We start from the raw sequence: 19,596 nt of genomic DNA, 5'->3' as shown, positions 1-19,596 counted from the left end.
TGTGTGTGTGTGTGTGTGTGTGTGTGTGTGTGTGTGTGTGTGTGTGTGTTACCCCTCAGAAGCCAGAAGAGAACCCTGGAGATAAAGTCACAGTGACCTGCCTATCATGGGTGCTAGGAACTGAACTCTGGAAGAACAGCAAGTGTTCTTAACCACTGAGCCATCCCCATTCCCATATTTAGTTGCTATGATGTAACTTCTGATGACTCCCTGCAGAGCCTCAGGATGGGGCTCGCTTGTCAGAGAAAGCAACCATGTTACTGGAGGGCTGGAGCTTTCAGCCCATTCCCAAGATCCTGGGAAAGGAAAAGTGCTGAAGGTTATAGTCATCACCAATGACCAATGATTCAATCAAGCACACCCACATAATGAGGCCTCCATAAAACCGAAAGCACAGGGCTTTGGCGTAGCTAAACACATGGTACATGTGAGGAGAATGTTTCTTACCCATTCCCATATGCTTTGACCCTGTGTGTCACCAATCCAGAACTCATCTTCTGAATATCCTCTATCATAAAAAGTACAAGTAACTGTCCCCTTAATTCTGTAAACCGTTCTAGCAAATTAATCAAAGCTCAGAGGAATGTAGAACCTAGAATTAGAGCTTTCTGGTTAAAAATACCAGGCATATAACTCGCATCTGAGGTAGGAGATAGTCCCCGAGAGACTAAGCCTTCATCCTGTGAGATCTGACACCATCTCCAAGTAGGGAGTACTTAAACTGAATTGAATTAGAAAATACCACCTGGTAACTACTGAACATACACCCCAGGTCTGCTGTTGGAGGTAAACTATTGAGTGGTTGTGTAATAGTAGAGGTTAGAAGGGAAGAGAGAACAGGTTTCCTTTTCTTTTGCTGAAGAGAAGGAAGCCAAAGCCTAGTGAACGCTGAGCACACTACCACTGAGCTGCATCTCCTTCACATTCTGCTGTTTATTTTCTATATCTTTGGAGAAGTATTGAGAAACCCATATACAAAACAAGTTGGTGGTTTTAAGAACTAAATTTCCAAAATAAAACCTTTTCTTAAAAAAACAAAACAAAAAACGGGGTGAGCAGGCACTGGAAAAATAGTGTAGTGTTAACAGCACTGGCTGCTGCTCTTCCAGAGGACTTGGGTTCAACTCCCACCACCCCATGGTAGCTCACAAGCATCTGCAAATCAAGTTTGAGGAATTTGACACCCTCTTCTGGACTCCATAGGCACCAGATACACAGACAAATTTGCAGTAAACACAACCATGCACATAAATAAATTTTTTAAAATAATTTTTTAATTAAAAAAAATAGGGGTAGGAAACAGAAAAGTTCAGGAAGACAAAAAAAGCTCTGGACAAAAATGGTAATGGTTACTTATGTAAATATACTAATGTCATTATTATACATCTTTAAATGATCCAAATGGTAAATTATTTTATATATATATTCTACCACAAAATATACACACTCTCTCTCTTACATACACACACATTGGTCTTTATGCAAGATAATATATCTAACAGAGCGGAGAACAATATTCAGCTACTGCTTTTGCTTCAAAGGAGAAAAAATAAATTGATCTAAGTGAATTTAGTACATCACAAAATAGCATTAATATTATATTCTGGCTGGTAAGTCTGTTTCTTTAAAAGCTCTGGATTAGCGATTCTAATATTAATGATTGATTGGATTAAGCCAGGCAGGGATGGTGTATGCCTTTAAGCCTAGGACATGGGAGGCAGAGGCAGGTGGACATCTGAAGTTCCTGGTCTACAGAGTAAGTTCCTTGAGAGCTAGGGCTACCTAGAAAAACCCTGTCTTGAAACACCAAATGATAATGATGATGATGATGGTGGTGGTGGACCGGATTGATGAAAGAATGAATACATGGGGGAGAACCTCACAGAACTTTCATTATTTAATGAGAAAAAAATAATGAAGAAAACAGGAAACTAACATTAAAATATCACCCTAGCAAATATTAGCGACAAGAATGTCTAATGGATACCAAAAATCATGGGCAAAAGCCTCTAAGTATATTTGCACAGGCTCAAAGTTCTCTCCCAAAAATTTTCATCACAAAGGGAACGAGAGCAAATGTGTAGCACTGAAGACACCCAGCACATGGGGCTGGAGAAATGGCTCAGTGATTAACAGCTTCTGGCTCTTGTAAGGACCTGGATTCAGTTCCCCACATCCATATGGTGGCTTGCAATCATCCCTAACTCCAGTTCCAGGCAATCCCATTGCCTCTTCCAAACTTCATAGGAAGCAGGCATATACATACACGCACACAAAACACTCGTATACTTAAAAAAAAAATAAATCTTTACAGACAGCACAGAGTGGGGAAGCACACCCAGTTGGTATCACAGTAGTAAGAAAACTAACTGTGCCTCCTGGTGTGCTCAACTGCAAAGGACACGTCAAGTCTATGGAAGTGGAAGAAAACAGAACTTTAATCTACAAAATTATGAGAAAAAAAATCAGGCGGACTAAATTAAGATGCGGGGTTGGGGATTTAGCTCAGTGGTAGAGTGCTTGCCTAGCAAGCGCAAGGCCCTGGGTTCAGTCCTCATCTCTGGAAAAAGAAAAAACAAAACAAAACAAAACAAAACAAAAAAAACAAGGTAACTAAATTAAGTTGCATTCTACAAAACAACTTTTGCTTCTCAAGTGTCAACACTTCTAAAGTATCAAAATGATGAAAGATAAAGAGAGGCTGAAAAACTAACAGACCAGGAGACTAAAGAGAAGTGACAAATGTAATGCAGGAGCACTGACTGGATCCTGTAACAGAAAATAAATACCACCTGGAAACTTGGAAAAATCCAGATGAAGTCTACAATTTACTTAACAGTAGAATGTCATGTTAATTTCCTGGTCTTCACACGATGTATAAATCTATAAGTTATTACATTGGGAAAGTCGGGTAAAGGGCATTGCTATATAGGAGCTCTGAGGCTTCAGGGATAGAGATGGCTGAGCACTGAGGAGCAGGCTCCCCCAGCACCCACATTGGGCTGCTCACAACCGCCTGTAACTGCAGCTGCAGGGAACCTGACACCCTCTTCTGGCCTCCACAGGTGCAGCTCTCAACACAAGCACATGCAAGTAGGTATGCACAGTTAATTAAAAAAAAAAAAAGAATCTTTCAATAAATGTAAAATTATTTCAAAGTTAAATGAAAGTAGGGTAAGGGCTGGATGTGGCACAAGCCCTATAACCCCAGCATTGGGAGGATAAAGCAGAAAAATCAAGACATTGAGGACAGTAAACCCTACAGAGGAGTTCCAGGCCAGCCCGGTCTATATTATATAGCAGGATTCTATCCAACTATAAGCAAAGCATCACAAAACAAACAGTGTTTTCCTTTTAAGGAGACCTGATGGCTGTATGTGAAAGCTACAGAACTACCATTTTTCTTTCCGCACACCTTTAAGACTGCCTGAGTTTCTTGCTCTATAGGTTTGTTAGCTAAATAAGTTTACTCAAATATTTTATCTCTGCCTTGTTTAATATAATGGATACAATTCAGGTTGTGCTCCAGTAAAAGCCATAGGTTTCCTTAATAATAGCAATACAACTAAAACTAACCCTACCTAGTTCTTCCAAGCTTTAATATTTTCATCAAGGTTAAAGCACACATAGAAAACACAGCATCATGCTTTGGTACATCACTCCTTCCTAAAGTTCCAAATAGAATCTGTTTCCATACTGAAGTCCAATTCAATCACTCTAAATAAAATGCTTAGAAGGAAGAGAAGATTCAAAAAGACTTACTCGCAATCCACTCTCTGATTTAATATCCATGATAGTCAAAACCGTTTCATAAAGAATAGCATTTCCTACATTTTTACTAGTCTCTGTATTAGTTGCAACCTGAAAAGACAAGCAGTAAATAAGTGATAAAGCAACACTTCCAAAAACTATCTAGTGGCAACAAGACATGCTGTGACTGTAGTCTCTCAGTAATGAGGAAACAAACAATTTGCCCTAATAATCACTTTCTACTCAATGCTGGATGAATTGAGCACTTCATATACTTAGTATCAACTCACCTGTGCTAATATATCATTCATAGCTTCACTTGAATCATCATCATTCCGTCCTAAAATTCTTAATAACCGCAAAATTCGTACCTAATATGCAAGATACAAAAATATCAACAAATCAGTCTGGCTCAATCTCACTCAGTATGAAATACAAATAATCCAAATGAAGTTAGATCCCATCAGAAGTCAGAATAATCTGAACACCTTTTTAAAGGAGTCATGCACACTTCCACATCCTATGAAGTTATCAGATAACCCACCCTTCATGACTCTTTATCATTTAGCTACTTAAATGATAATTATGTACCTAAGTAATAAATTTTACGTTTACAATGTCATTTTATTATTAAATACGATACTTACTTGGTCCTGGTTCACTTATTAATATAAATGATGAATTACCAAATTTGACCGCTATATAAACTTAACCTAAGAAAACAATCTCTTCAAAAGCATCACATTCACATGACATTTATCCAAGATGTTTTCAACCTCACCTGCAAAAAGGGGTCACTTATACCAGAAACATCATGTTCTGGGGAATATCCGGACATGATGAGGTTCTTTAAAATACGAACTAATTGGGGCACAAGCTGCAGAAAAGAAAGATGTGTCAAAACAACAACAATAAACCAGTAAATATTTAAAGTTATCTCTTCAATAAACAGATTTTTTGGTTTAAAAAAATGATGCAAGGGTCTGAGTCCAAGAAATTTCTTCTGCTACAAATAAGAGTATTTGCAGATGGGTAAAAAATATTAAGTGGCCATGTAGGCCAAAACCTAACAAGTAATATGCACTTCATTGGCACGAAAATAAGCCAGATCCACATGTGTTTCCTCCAGAGTTCTATATGTTAAGACCCTAGAATCATAGTGGGCCTAGAGCCAACAGGAACCAAATAAAGCAGGCCAATGGGATACAATGCAGCTCTACTTTTGTAGAACTTGAAAACTCACACGCAGAAAAAAAAAAAAAAAAAAAAAAAGTCCTTTTTAGCCATTCTAACAAATTCATATAAAGCGTTAACCATTGATCTTATTGAAGTATTAAGCATACCACACTTCAAATAGAAAAAAGTCCCTCCTCTGAAGATAGGTTAATTATATATCCTTTCCCAAAAAGCAGCAGGAAATACCAAAGTGATCAACACAAGCCAAATAGAAAAGAGAGATGAAGAAAGCACACCTAAGATACCAAGGTCCTTCCTTTGACTCATATAATGAAATTCTGTCAAATCTACTATCAGTACTCAATTCTGTTTTCTTATGGCACCAAAGAGACTATACATTCCTTACAGTTAAGATTTCCTTTGTCCTTCCTTTACTCAGTTCATGTCACAGAGGCAATTTATTAATGTCAATCTAAAGTTACAGATGCTTTCAAGTAAATATGTGCACTCATTCCCCTTCTGTTGATCAATTTCTATATGCTAAACCCCTATTCCAAAATAACTCCCATAACTTAACTTTCCCAGTCTCCAAAAGAATACCCCATTTAACTAGATGAACAGTTCTTATTACCTAAAACTAAATGAGGAAGGGTACAAATACTCCATCTTTCTGTAGGAAAGAAATCTGAACAGAGCCAACTCGGCTACAACTCATTCTTTTTCTTCTTTGTGTTTATTCTGTTCCCTCCCTGCTCCCCAAGCCTAGAAAAGTATTGAGATTAAAATGAAATGCCAAGCTACACTCAAAGCATGCACCCAAAACACTCAAAACATGAAGGCCACTTATAAATGCAAGAGAGCATAATATGAACTTAAGTCACGCTAGCCATGATACTTCAGAATTTAGTGACTCCTTCAGTCATCATAACAAAATCAAATTTGGACAACTCCAAGAATAACACAAGTCTAAGCTATCGCGCTGTGTAAATTCTAAATAAAATCTCTGTGGACTATGGTGTGAAGATAGGCAGCTCACCTTGCACACTCTCCACAGTTTGCATTTCGTGTACTACACACAACCCTAGCCACTTTTAAAACTCTGATTTAGTTCTTGGAGAAGTCCTTTCTCCTTGGGCTACTAAATTCAGAAATTGTTTTATTCGATGCCACGGCAGGCACATTGCATAAGACTGCCCCAGGACAGAAGGCACAGGTCTAAGTGCTCAGCATACAAGTTCTTGGAACCCAGCTTTAGTTTTCAGACAGAAGTGCAAGTTACTAAACTGATGACAGGACAAACAACGTAAGGTGACAGAGGGAAAGCTGCAGCCATGAAAGTCAGTTGGTGCCAAATACTCTACCTCTTAATCCTTTCAGTATCCCAAAGCTCCTCAGAAAGATTAAGTCCAGGTAAGAGAGAATAAAAGCTGAGTCTGAACTCAACACTCAGAAGTACACATGGAGCTTTTTCAAGTATGAGTTACCCACAGATGGCTCTAAAGTATCTACTTCAAAAAGAAGCAGGGTTTTGTGTAAAAGCTCCAGGCAGATCTGGAACTGCCACGAGTAAAGCTTCTCGGCAGCTGCCCAAAGCTTCTCACATGAAGATGAAGGCAAGGCAGAGGAGGAGGGCTACAACTCAGGAAAGGCTGCAACTGAAATCCAAGGCTGACTTTGGAGTCAGGAGATTAAAAGACAGACAGAAACTGGACCAGGGAGTTAGCCAAAAATGCTAGAACAAATAATTCACAGTATTAAGCACAGCTTCAGCATTAGTACAGTTTAAAAGCCACACTTGTGGATGGATACACAAAAGCTACTAAGGACCTAAAGCCAGCATGCACCATCTAAAAAGAGGGTTAATTCTTACCTTTTCATTCTAACATACAGCAGGATTCCAAACAGACAACAGGAACAAAACATACAAAGCAAGCATTAGGGACAGATACGGGTCTCATACTATTTTACATTAATTTAATCAAGACATGAACATCTAAGAAAAAAAAGAGCCGGAAAAAAAAAAACAAACCTATCTTTTGATCTAAAATATGAGCTCTTTGTGGAGTGCTCTGCAATCTTCTCTAAAGGAATTAATGCATTTAACTACACAAAGTATAATCGTTCTGAACCCTTCTCAATAAATAGAGAAATAAATACTATAAAAAAATGGGGAAAGGAAGCTGGGCGGTGGTGGCACACATCTTTAATCCCAGTACTTGGAAGGAAGAGGAAGGTGGCTATCTGAATTCAAGGACAGCCTAGTCTATAGAGCAAGTTCTAGGACAGCCAGGGCTACACACAGAAACACTGTCTTGGTGGGAAAAAACAACAACAACAAAAAGGGGGGGCTTTAAAAAGGTAGGACTCTCACATGAACCAATGACCTTAAATGAACACTATAACAAAGTAATCCAAAGTCAAAACTCTATTTGCCATTTTCATCTTAAGTAAAAAAGAAAAATTACCTGTCCTAAAACCAAAAACCAAAAACCAAAAACCACCTATTTGACCTCAGGTTACATTTCCTTGGTTCACTGTGAAAACAGCAGATAAAACACGTGAGCAGTTTTTGTAAGTCTGCCAACAACAAGGAAGGGCTTCTATTCTGAAAGGGGAAACACTACACTAATGCCAGCTTTTTATATGCCTAACCCTGGCTTCCAGCCCTACCACACAGCAGGGTTAGTTAAATTCTTTATTTAGCTTCATAGCTTGCCTTCAAAAGAAAATCCTATGTAGGGGAGGAGGGAGTACTTTTCAGGAAAATCATCTTTCAATCAACTAAGGCTTAGGCACACAGAAGGAACCTACCTTTCTGAAATGTGCGAGCATGTCTGGGCTCCGTTCACACATCTCTGTGAGGAGGACTACAGACGTGTGAAGGACACCTGAGGAAAGGCCAAACAGAAGCAAAGATGAGGGCTACTCACCTCCAGAGAACAGGGCTTCACTCTCCTAAAGGTCAATTCCAAAAGAAGACTCACTACTCCTGCTTGTCAGTCCCCAAAGATAAGCTCGGTGAAGACAAAGCACTCAGCAGGAGCTGGGCTTTAACATGCTCAAACCAGAACCTTTCCAACTGCTCACATGACGGGAACAAGTCTGCATGGCTGAAAGTATCCACGTGCAGTTTGTATAAACCAGATCTCTCCTCCACTCTTATTCAATATACTATTAGCTAAATTCTTACAATCCTAGACAAAAACCTTAGTAAGATACTAAATTTTCAGATAAAATGTTATCAGAACACCAAGATAATTACAAATGACAAGTAAATTTGCTTGTCCCCAAGTCAGTAAAACAAATCTCTACGGACACTTCACTAAGTAATAAATGGCCCAACTAAACCTTCATGTGTTCAGTACTTGTTTTGAGCATCCTGGGAACAGCACAAATTTACATTAATTTAATTTAAATTAATCAAATTAAGTAAACCATGTCTTTTCTCTGTTAGCATTTAAGACACAAAACTTTTCTTTACTTGGAACTCATTTCACTGAGTTCAAGAAAACAACAAAAGCTTGAGAAAAAATGATCACATTCCATTTAATCCCTTTCAAGCTTTATATAAAGATATCTAACTAGACACTACAGATTACTGTTAAAAATAACTTTAAAATTTTTGCTAATCTTATATTCCTAACACTTGGTAATAAAGGAAAAAATGTTTTCTTTTATGATAAACCAGCCAAAAATCAAAGATACGAGGATTTGTACACTATACTGAATATTAATAAAGTAAGACAAAACCAGAAGTGAAAGGTATGCTTACTATGAAGAAACTGATTGAACTATAAAGCTAGGATCTGGCAGGGAAGACCCTGTCTCTGGTTAATGGTACTGCCCTGAAACACAGAGCTGACCCTTTCTCGGTACTTTATACATTCATCCAAATCACATTACCATGGTTCTTCTCATTCAATAAATTTTTTGTTGCTGGTAAAAACATCTCCATAAGTTCAGGAACCTTCCTGATGACATGAACAGCACACAGTGCTGCCTATAAAAAAATAAATAAAAGGACAAAAAAATTTATTTCAAGTAAGTCAGGGTAATCTTATAAAAGAACTTAACCAACTAGTTCATCTCCTAGAAAACTTAAGAAGTTAAATAGTGGGGTTTATTAACTGTGAACCACCTGGGGCTTTCCATTATATACTAGTGCAATAATGAGGACTTTAAGCTCACCTTTCTCTTCATTCACATACTGCCAGACAAGTGAGGAAAATGCTTTCACTTACATCATAATTAGTAAGAGTTTATCACACAGTTAAACCTAAGTGGAAATCAGATGAACTGAAAAATAGGGCTTCCTGAGTCAGGTGATTAATACAGCTAACAGTGGCATGTAATTTAAGACACCCACTGCAAACCTAATGCTACATTTAACAGTATCTTGCCCTGAACCAACTCTTCTCAAATCAAGAAAGTCACGCAGGGAGTTAATAAATACAGCTCAGTAGCAAATGAGTTTAATTCGCAGTAAAATAATTCTCAGTGAAATAATTCATAAAATAGATGTACCACTGAGGACATAGTTTGTCTATAAATTATCTCTTTAAAAATAAAGAGAAATCAAAATTCATGTGTAACTCTTTATATGTACTTGCTGAGAAAAAAAAAAAAAAAAAATTGTTTAATTGCCTCATCTTTCAAAAACAAGTAACCTGCCTTCTCATTTCCATAATACTGCCTAATCCAGACAGACACTTGATTTAATGCAGTTACCTTTTTTCTTAAGTATGAGTTGGAGGTTTTCAGAAGCTTCTCTACCTCCCCTGCAAGATCTCTGCACATCTCTGAGGAGCCCATGCAGCCGAGGGTACAAAGTGCTAGCCCCTGTACAAACTGTGTGCTATGATTAAGGTCACTGCAAGAGAAAAAAGGAAAGTAGGAACAAACACTCCCCACAATGAAACCTAACAAAGTCTCAAGATTACTCCAGAGATTTAAAAAAAAAAAAAAAACAACAGTTGGGGCTGAGGAGATGGGTCAGGGGAAACTGCTTGTCTTGCAAGTTGAAGGAGCTTAAGGGCCTGAGCACAGATCTCTGGATCCCTGCAAAGCAGACTCAGTAATGCATGGGGGCCCTTAGGCCAAATGTGAAGTGGAGACAGAAAAATCTCCAAAAGCTCTGCAGAGCTCGTAGTCTAGGATATGAAATAGGGGAACAAGAAAGAGATCCTGTCTCAAACAAGGTAGAATATAGGTCTGACATCTAAGGCTATACTAAGGGCACACAAGAACACTCACACACATTCTTTCTATTTTTCTCTCTCACACACACATAAAATAAAAATTCACTTAAAATTAATAGAATTTATGCTTATTCTAACGTTATTTCAAATTATTAACATAGTGAACCAACAGCGTCTAAAATTTCTATCCAAGGTTTCCAAATGACAAAGTAAGAGGAAAGTTAGCCACTTTAAAAAACTTAGCAACCACTAAAAGCAAAAAAAAAAAAAAAACAACAACAGGAACAAAACTGTCTTGAAAGAGATGATCTTACAAATGATCTTAAGAGATGATTTTATACTACCTATAAGAAAAATTAAGTTTACACAAACTAAAACTCTTTTGTAGCCAGGTGTGGTAGCACACATTTTTAATTCCAACACTCCAAAAGTATAGGCAGGAGTATGCCTATGAGTTTGAGGCCAGCCTGATCTACATAACAAGTTCCAAGCCAGCCAGAGCTACATAGTAAAACCCTGCCTCAAAAATAGATAGATAGATAGATAGATAGATAGATAGATAGATAGATAGATAGATAGATAGATGGGAACAATCAGAAAAAGAAATCTCAATTTCTATAGAATATAAGATAATGTAAACACAAAAGAAAAATAGTTACTCTGACCCCTGGTCTATGCTTTAATGTTAGCCACGTTACATTAACTCTTTTATATTTCTAGTTATACTTATTCAAGAAGAAAAATCAGTTAACTGCTATTACTATGATAAAAATAGCACAGATGAAAGCACCTATAAGATACTAAGCTGGTTGTCAGACAATTAGGAACAGTGCTTCCTCAAGATACAGCTATATCACTTCTAGGCATATATCCAAAAGATGCTCGAGTATACAAGGACATTTGCTCAACCATGTTTGTAGCAGCTTTATTCATAATAGTCAGAACCTGGAAACAACCCAAATGTCCCTCAACAGAGGAATGGATACAGAAATTGTGGTGCAATTACTGAATGGAATACTACTCAGCAATTAAAAACAGGAAAATCATGAAATTCCCAGGCAAATGGTGGGATCTAGAAAAGATCATCCTGAGTGAGGTATCCCAGAAGCAGAAAGACACATGGTATATACTCGTGGATACTAGACCTGTAAGAGGATAAACATACTAAAATCTGTACACCTAAAAAAGATAAACAAGAAAGAGGACCCCGGGTAAGATGATCAATCCTCACTTAGAAAAACAAATGGATGGACATTGGAAGTAGGAGAAAACAAGTAACAGGACAGAGGGCCTCTGAAAGACTCCACCTAGCAGTTTATCAAAGCAGATGTTGATTGAGACTCATAACCAAACCTTGGGCAGAGTGCAGGGAATCCTATGAAAAAAGGGGGAGTTAGTATGACCTGGAGAGGACAAGAGCTCCACAAGGACCAAATATATCTGGGCACAGGGGTCTTTTCTGAGACTGTTTCTCCAACCAAGGACCACGCATGGATATAACCTAGAACCCCTGCTCAGATGTAGTCCATGGCAGCTCAGAATCCAAGTGGGTTCCCTAGTAAGGGGAAGAAGGACTGTTTCTGACATGAACGCAATGGCTGGATCTTTGACCTCCCCTCACCCCACTCCCTGAGGGAGGAGCCTTGTTAGGCCACAGAGGAGGACATTGCAGCCAGTCCTGAAGCTAGGGTCAGATGGAAGGGGAGGAGGACTTCCCCATCAGAGGACTTAGAGAGGGGCAGGGAGGAGATGAGGGAGGAAGGGTGGGATTAGGAGGGAATGAGGGAGGAGGCTACAGCTGGGATACAAAGTAAATAAATTGTAACTAATATAAAAAAATAAAATTTAAAAAAGACCTACAATTTTAAAAAAAAGATACTAAGCTAGGTAGTAACAATGAGATCTCATAAGTTTTTTCCTAACAGACCAGTGTGATTTGAGGGTCTTTGTACACTGGAAACTAGGTCCCCAATGTGCACATGGTGCAGACAGTGGAATCTTTAAAACACAGAGCCTGGTAGGTCACTAAGGCCTTGCCCTCAGAAACAGCACTGGTGTTGAGAACTAAGCATTTCCCATGGCACTGAGATGCTTTAAAGGAGCAAGAGATTCCTGCTTCCTTGTGTGATTCCCCTTTCCCATACATGTACTCCTACTATGTTTGATGCTGTCCATCCCAAGGCCCTCCCCAGAGCTGCCGCATTATGGACTATCAGCCTATAAAACTGCAAACTAAGTATTTTCTTTGTATATTACAGCCTCAGGCATTCCATTCTGATCATGATAGAAAATGAATACATTACTGTATAAAACAGCTTTTTATTAAAAAAAAAAACCTAAAGTATTTAAAACATGAACTGTTAAACAGTTAAACACATATCTTGAAAGTAGTTCTTGTAATTCAAAAGTTAAATTATATGATTTATGACACTTCTACCAGTTTCTAAGCATTCTGTATCATTTAGTGTCAAAATATGATTCAAAGCAGTGATTCTCAACCTTCCTAATACTGAGACTCTTTAGTACAGTTCTTCATGTTGTGGTGACCCCAACAATAAAATTATTTCACTACTAATTCATAATTGTTATTTTGCTACTGTGATGAATTATAAATATCTGATCTGCAGGATAGCTGGTATATGACCATCAAAGGAGTCATGGCCCACAGATTGAGAATCGCTGGTTCAAAGGATTCCAAAGGATGTCAACTGTGCTATACCATGGGTCTTATAATGCAAATAAACCCACACAAATACAAAGTAATAAACTGTAATTAATATAAAAAAATAAAAATTTAATAAAAAATAACCCCACACACACACACACACACACATTTGTTAACAGATGTTCAATATTAGGGAACAAGGGAGACATGGGATAATGCGATGCTTAAAATGAAATGCTCAGTCAATTCCCCATGGAAACACCCTCTCCTAAAGCCACCTAGGTTTAGGTTGCCGGCTGGCCTAACAACTGGACATAAGTTGGAGTCGCACACCTGTAACACCAACACCCAGGAGTCTCAGGAGCATCTTGAGTTCAAGTCTAGCCTGGACTAGACAGTGATTTTGAGACAGTCTAAATAACCTTTATAATCAAGAGTTCATCTATTTTTTTAAACAGGTTCTCACTATGTGGATCAGCCTGGTCTCAAACTCACAGTGATTTACCTGACTCTAGAGGCATGTGACACTACACCCAGGTAAGATTGTATTTCAAAATAAAAAAATAAACACAAAGGTTTCTTTTTTATCCATGTGCCCCATTTTCAACTTTTATCGAGCCTCAAGCCTACCTTTGGTTTGGTATTAACTTTAACAAGCCTTGCTGCTGGGCAGAACTACCAGCTTATCTGCACATGACTGAAAAACTGAGCAACAGACCATGAAAGAACCAAAGGAAAAGAATTCCCTGCAGCTCTGTCCACAGCAAATGTGGATGAAGATCATAATGAGCACCTACGGATGCATTCTCACGTCACTGAGGGCTGCCGTTTCTCGTTTTCCACTCTCCACCATGGTGCTTACAGGAAGCCCTGGCATGCAGGCAGGCATGCAATAAAGCTGAATAATTAATCGACTTGTATGTTCACTACTCATATTTCACAGTCCCTTCCCCAAAGAAAAACAAACCTTCCTAAAATTAAGCTGACAGACTGCATGTAAATGCTACACTTCACAATTAGAACCAAATTGTCTGTCATTTTGAAATATTCTATTACACTATAAAAGTTTAAGTAGATCAGTGCTAACAGAGAAAAATATACACAATTTAAATGTCTATAAAGATGGCCAGCTATACCCCTAAAGCCTGTCCCCTAGTTTCTGCCGAATACAAATAATACAAGTTAAAAAAAAAACACCTTAAAATATTAAGTCACAGATAAACCCAAACCGAAAGGTACCTTTGACCATTTAAGACCTGCAGAATTTCCATAACTCTCTAACAGAATTCCTCTATTTTTATTTGTTTGTTGGCACTATCTCATCAAACATCCCAGATTAGCCTTGAACTTGTGATCGTCTCCTGATTGAGTCCTACAAGAGGTGAGATCACAGGCATGGGCCACTGTACCCACCTCACAGTATATTCTAAGAGAGATACTGGAGAAAACAGCTAATTTCCTACTGAGTCCTCTCATGTCTCCAGACAGCAGGTGTTCCTTGGGTATTCACAAGGTAAAGAAATACAACAACTACTACATCAGTGAGGAAGCACTAGACTTTAACAGATACTATGTATTAAATTCCAAAGACTAAGTCCTGCTACACACACTGTATTTCTAATCTTAACACTGCAGAGGCAAGAAGAGCCAGAGTTCCGGACTAGTGAGATGGCTTAGTGGGTAAAGCACTCACCATACAAGCCTGATGACCTGAGTTCAATCCTTCAAACTCACTCAGGTAAAGGTGGAAGGAGAGAACCAACTCCACAAGGCTGTCCTTGACTTACACACACACACACGCGCGCGCACACACACACACACACACACACACAGGCCATGCTCCCCTCACACACAATCACATATACTCAGAATAATAAAATAAATCTAACATTTTCACAGGGGTTGAGTATACTTCCACACTACTAAAATTTTAGTCCCTTGCTCAGAATATACATTAGTAATTTTTAATAAAGGCAATATTTCATTATTCATGGTATCCAACATCCTAGAAATACAAACTATGAAAATCTAGACTTCACCAATACTTTCTTCTCTTTTCTAAGAGCAGCAAATGAATAATGACTAATTATGTAATGTACCCAAAGATGCACAATGCTTTGGTTTTCTTTTGCTTAGTTATCTTCACAATGTTGGCTACAATCAAGAGACACTCAGAATATAGTCTGGACAATAAATATAAAATCAGAGAGTAGATGCTCTCATAAGAAATCTACTGCTGTGGGGGAAGCCACGACTTACTTCTTGATGCAGTTGGTCATGAGGAGATGCACATCTTGTCTCTCATCTAATAGCAGCATTGCTCCTAAATACCCAATGCGCTTGTCTGTGAACTTTTGTGAGGCGATAAGCTTCAGGCACTCCAACTATAAAAAATAAAGAAAGAAAGAAAAAGAAAAAGAGGATGGGTGAACAGAGAAGGTAAGGCACTGTTTCTAATTCACAATTCACAGAGGACTGAAGTTCACATTTGTATGGCTCAGTGGGTAAGAGCAAGCACTCTGGGAAACGCTGACTCCCCTTTCTGGACTCCTCAGGCACTTGCACACAAGTGATACACATTCAGACAAACAGACATGCATACACACAGAGAAGGACATAGAGAGAGAGACAGTGAGACAGAGAGAGGACAATAAAATCTTTTTTAAAAGATATGGTTCCAGCCAGGCACAGTGGCACACGCCTGTATTCCCAGCACTTGAGGAGGCAGAGGCAGGCAGATCTCTGTGAATTTGAGGCCAGCCTGGTCTACAAAGCAAGTTCCAGGACAGCCAAGGCTAAACAGAGAAACCCTGTCTCAGAGGAAAAAGAAAAAAAAAAAAAAAGATTTTGGTTCCTATTTTGATAATCAAAACACTCAGCAGTTGGAAATAAAGCACTAAACAGTATATTAAATATCAAAACGTATAAGGAACTCAAGAGCTTTGATACGACATGGGAAGTATACCACATGTAGGGCTCAAACAAAGAAATCAAATGCAGGAAGAAAATAAAATCTCCAAGCAAAATGCTATAGTGATTCTAATCAAAAATGTTTCCTATGATTTTTTTTTTTTCTCCACATAATTATTGGAAAAGCACTTGTCTAGCCTGTGTGAGGTTCTGGGTTCACAAAACAATAATAACAACAACTATTATTAAATAATTCCTCAGGGCCTAAGAGCCCTTAAAAATGAAACTTTGCCTTTCTTGAAAGTCACAACCATTCTGATACTCTTCAAGTTTCTAACTGGACAAAGAAAAGGCCAAACATTCCCTCTGGGCTAGTGTTTTTCAAAGGGCATGCACAAATGAAACCCTCCCAAGAATTTTTAAATTCCACTCTCCTTTTGAATCAGGCATTGGCTTAAGGGCCTCCAACAGAGACCTGTGTACACAGGAAGCATCAGTCAGTCACGTGAGACTACCTTCCATTATGAAGTCATCTAATGGGCTTAAGTGAAACGGAAGAGTAAGGCAGTTCCACAAATAGAACTGTTTGAGACTATTTTTAATTTTTTTTTTTTTAAGTACCTGGATTTACAAAAGCATCTCTAATTAGGTGACTACCTAACCTACCACAACACTAAGATCCCAAGGCCAGGGTCAAAGGGAAACGGATTTTCTATAAGGGGAGTGAGGCATGAGAGTGAAGAGGTAAGCAGCAGCATCTACACTTTCTGCTACAGAATACCCTCCTGCATAGTCTATTCAAATCCTAAAAACAATTTCTGAATAGAAGATGCCGTTGTTTTCACAATGTACACAGAATACGCCCTGCTGGTACAGGAGACAGTCAGAGGCTAAAATGTTGCCAAAGCTTCCCTTTTCAAGCACACCACAGATGGAGGCAGAAGGGTCAGTTCAATGTCAGCCTCAGCTACACAGCAAGTTGGAGGCAATCCTAGGCTATATATGACATACTACCTCAAACATGCTGTAACAAAAATCCTACCTTAAGCTTGTTTTTCAAACATTCCATTGAACAATTCTACAAAAATGTCATGAAAGAAAATGCCCCAAGATTCAGATTATCACAAAAGTTTTTGTCATCATTACTGAAGCTTGCTCATGGTCAACTCCAAGCACTATGCAAATAAACTGTCCAAAAACATTTTACTGAGCAGGCCATACCCTTTAAGGCATCAATCATCACTGCTATCATGTTAGGGCTGTGTTTTAACACAGTCACAAAAACTCACCATTTCTTTCTTATTAAGATATTTTTTTTAAATCATAAAGGTTAACTTCATTTGGTTGAGCCATTTTGGATTTCTGAGAGCTGCCTTGTCACCACCCACCCCTACCCCAGGGCTAGAGTTACTGGTATTCATAAGACCATGCCCAGCTTGTTAAGTGGATGCTGGGACTTGAACTCAGGTCTTCATGGTTACACAGTAATCACTCTTAGCCACTGAGTCATCTCCTCAAGCATTCACCCTTTTTTTTTTTTTTTTTTTTTTTTGAGACAGAGTCTCTCACTGGCCTTGGGCTAGGCTAGCTGGCCAGTGAGCCACAATGATTCCCCTAACTTGGCTTCCCAGCCCTGAGAGTACAAGGGCACACCATGATACCCAGCCTTTTCTACTTGGCTGTAGAGATCAAACTCAGTTCTTGAAGATTGCTGCATAAGCACTTTACTGACTGAACTAGCTCCCCAACCCCACTTACATATTCATAGCCCAGATAATCTTAAAAGGAAACTGACTTGCATTAAAAATTCAATTTCACACTCATGAGGTCCTATGTAATGGCATAGGATCCTACCAACAGACTGTTGGGGAGGGAGGGGGACCAGAAATACAATAGTAAAATAAATAGATCATGCCAGACAACTCATAGAAAACAAAAACAAAAATCACAGGTGTCGTGGCACACGCCTGTAATTCCAGCACTTGGGAGGCAGAGGCAGAATGATCTCTATGAGTCGAGACCATCCTGGACTACAAAGCGAATCTAGGACAGCCAAGTCTACACAGAGTAACCCTGCCTCAAAAAAAAAACAAAAGGAAAACAGTTCAAACAAGTTAACCTCATAAAACAAATGCAAATTAAACTAAATAAATTTATGAGATTGAATTGTACACTTTAAATCATGAGCTGTATGATTTAAAAATAAGCCCCAATAAAGGTGTTTAAAAGGAGTTATAAATCCCAAACATAGAGAGATGCTACTTTTAATATTTATTTTAGGCCAGGCATGGTGGTTCACTCCTTTAATCCTAGTACTTGAAGAAGTGGGCATATTTCTGAGTTCCAGGACAGCCTGGTACACAGAATGAGTTCCAGGACAGCCAGAGTATACAGTGAGACCCTGCCTCAGAAAATTTAAAAAAAAAGGGATTTTTATTTATGTGTATGTGTGACTGAATGCACAAGTATGTACAATACATGTGGGGTGGCCTTGGAGGCTTGAAAAGGGTGTGCTGGCTAATTTTATGTCAACTTGACACAAGCTTAGAGTCATCAAAGAGAAAGGAGCCTCAATTGAGAAAATGCTTCCATAAGATCGGACTGTAGGCAAGAGCCTGTAGGGCATTTTCTTAATTAGTGATTGACGGAGGAAGGTACAGTCCATTGTGGTGGTACCATCCCTGGGCCAGTGGTCCGGGATTCTAGAAGAAAGCAGGCTGAGCAAGTCATGTGAAGCAAGCCAGTAAGCAGCACCCTGCATGGCTTCTGCACCGGCTCCTACCTTTAGATTCCTGCCCTGTTTGAGTTCCTATCTTGACTTCCTTTGATGATGAACTGTGATGTGGAAGCATAAGCCAGATAAACCTTTTCCTCACCAACTCACTTTAGTCACGGTGTTTTATCACAGCAATAGTAACCCTAACAAAGATAAGATGGTACCAGGAGAGTGGGGTATTGCTGTGACAGACCTGACCATGTTGTTTTGGGGAGAGTTGTGGAAGGACTTTGGAACTTTGGGCTAGAAAAGTCATTGTGTGTTGAGGGCTTAGTTAGCTGTTCTGTAGGAGCTTGGAAGATAAGAATGCTGACAACAGTGCAAACAAGAAGGCCTGGTTTGTAAAGTTTCAGCAAAGACTCTACAGGGGTTTTTTGTATGAAGAATCTGTGGTTCTGGTCAGCTGGGGTTGAAGATTCAGATGTGATTAACAAGAGAGAACCACTAAAACAAAACCTTTGCTTTCCGGGAATACTCGAGTCTGGTCAACGAAAGCTGAGAAGTTAGCAGTGATTAAGAAGAGACCAGCATTATTGAGGTAAAATCTTCTGGGAAGTGTTTCCTAAGAGTCGGCACACAGAAGCTGTTTCAGACATGGCCATGGTTGTGTCTTGTGCTGGCGGCTGAACTTGGGTAGTGTGCATGAGTCACACAGGTGGTGCTGGTTTTGAAGGAACAAAGGAGCCATGGAGAGTAGCTGAGGTTTTCACTGTGTGGCAGGGCTAGCGTTCCTGAAAAGAGCCCAGGAGAGACTACTGGCGAAAGTACAATCCAGACGCAACAAGGGACCCAGCAGTTTTGAAGATGCCAGGGCCATGGGTGCACCAGATCCCTTGGAGTTAGTCGATTGGAATGCTGGTACTAAATGCCAGTCCTCTGCAGGGGCAGCAAACACTTAGCCACTGAGCCATCTCTCCAGCCACTACTTTCAACTCCACATTTGCAAAGACCAACAATCATTTGATAACATGAAGCCTTAATTTACAATGGGAGTAAAACAAACAAACAAACCAACAAAAGCCAGGTACAGTGGTACACGCCCACAATCCTAGCTCTCAGAGAGGCAGAGGCAAGCAGATCTCTGAGTTCAAGGCCAGCCTGTTCTACAAAGTGAGTTCAGG

General features: G+C 39.1%; 1 protein-coding gene across 2 annotated transcripts in view; it reads right to left on the bottom strand.

Annotated features, from left to right (window-relative positions):
• Positions 1-19,596, bottom strand: part of Ap1g1 (adaptor related protein complex 1 subunit gamma 1) — an 87,183-nt gene that overhangs the window by 29,418 nt on the left and 38,169 nt on the right. For both annotated transcript variants that reach the window (XM_055620963.1, XM_055620964.1), the window contains exons 3-9: positions 15,049-15,173; positions 9,655-9,796; positions 8,830-8,926; positions 7,738-7,814; positions 4,532-4,627; positions 4,041-4,121; positions 3,763-3,861 (exon numbers count right to left, since the gene is read on the bottom strand). In XM_055620963.1, the coding sequence (XP_055476938.1) occupies positions 3,763-3,861; positions 4,041-4,121; positions 4,532-4,627; positions 7,738-7,814; positions 8,830-8,926; positions 9,655-9,796; positions 15,049-15,173 (717 nt within the window). The remainder of the gene's footprint in view (positions 1-3,762; positions 3,862-4,040; positions 4,122-4,531; positions 4,628-7,737; positions 7,815-8,829; positions 8,927-9,654; positions 9,797-15,048; positions 15,174-19,596) is intronic.

This window comes from Psammomys obesus, unplaced genomic scaffold (genome assembly GCF_907164565.1).
Source record: "Psammomys obesus unplaced genomic scaffold, mPsaObe1.curated_primary_1811, whole genome shotgun sequence".
Taxonomy (NCBI): Eukaryota; Metazoa; Chordata; class Mammalia; order Rodentia; family Muridae; genus Psammomys; species Psammomys obesus.
Note: the sequence above shows the minus strand (reverse complement) of the source record. Positions and strands in the feature narration are given on the sequence as shown.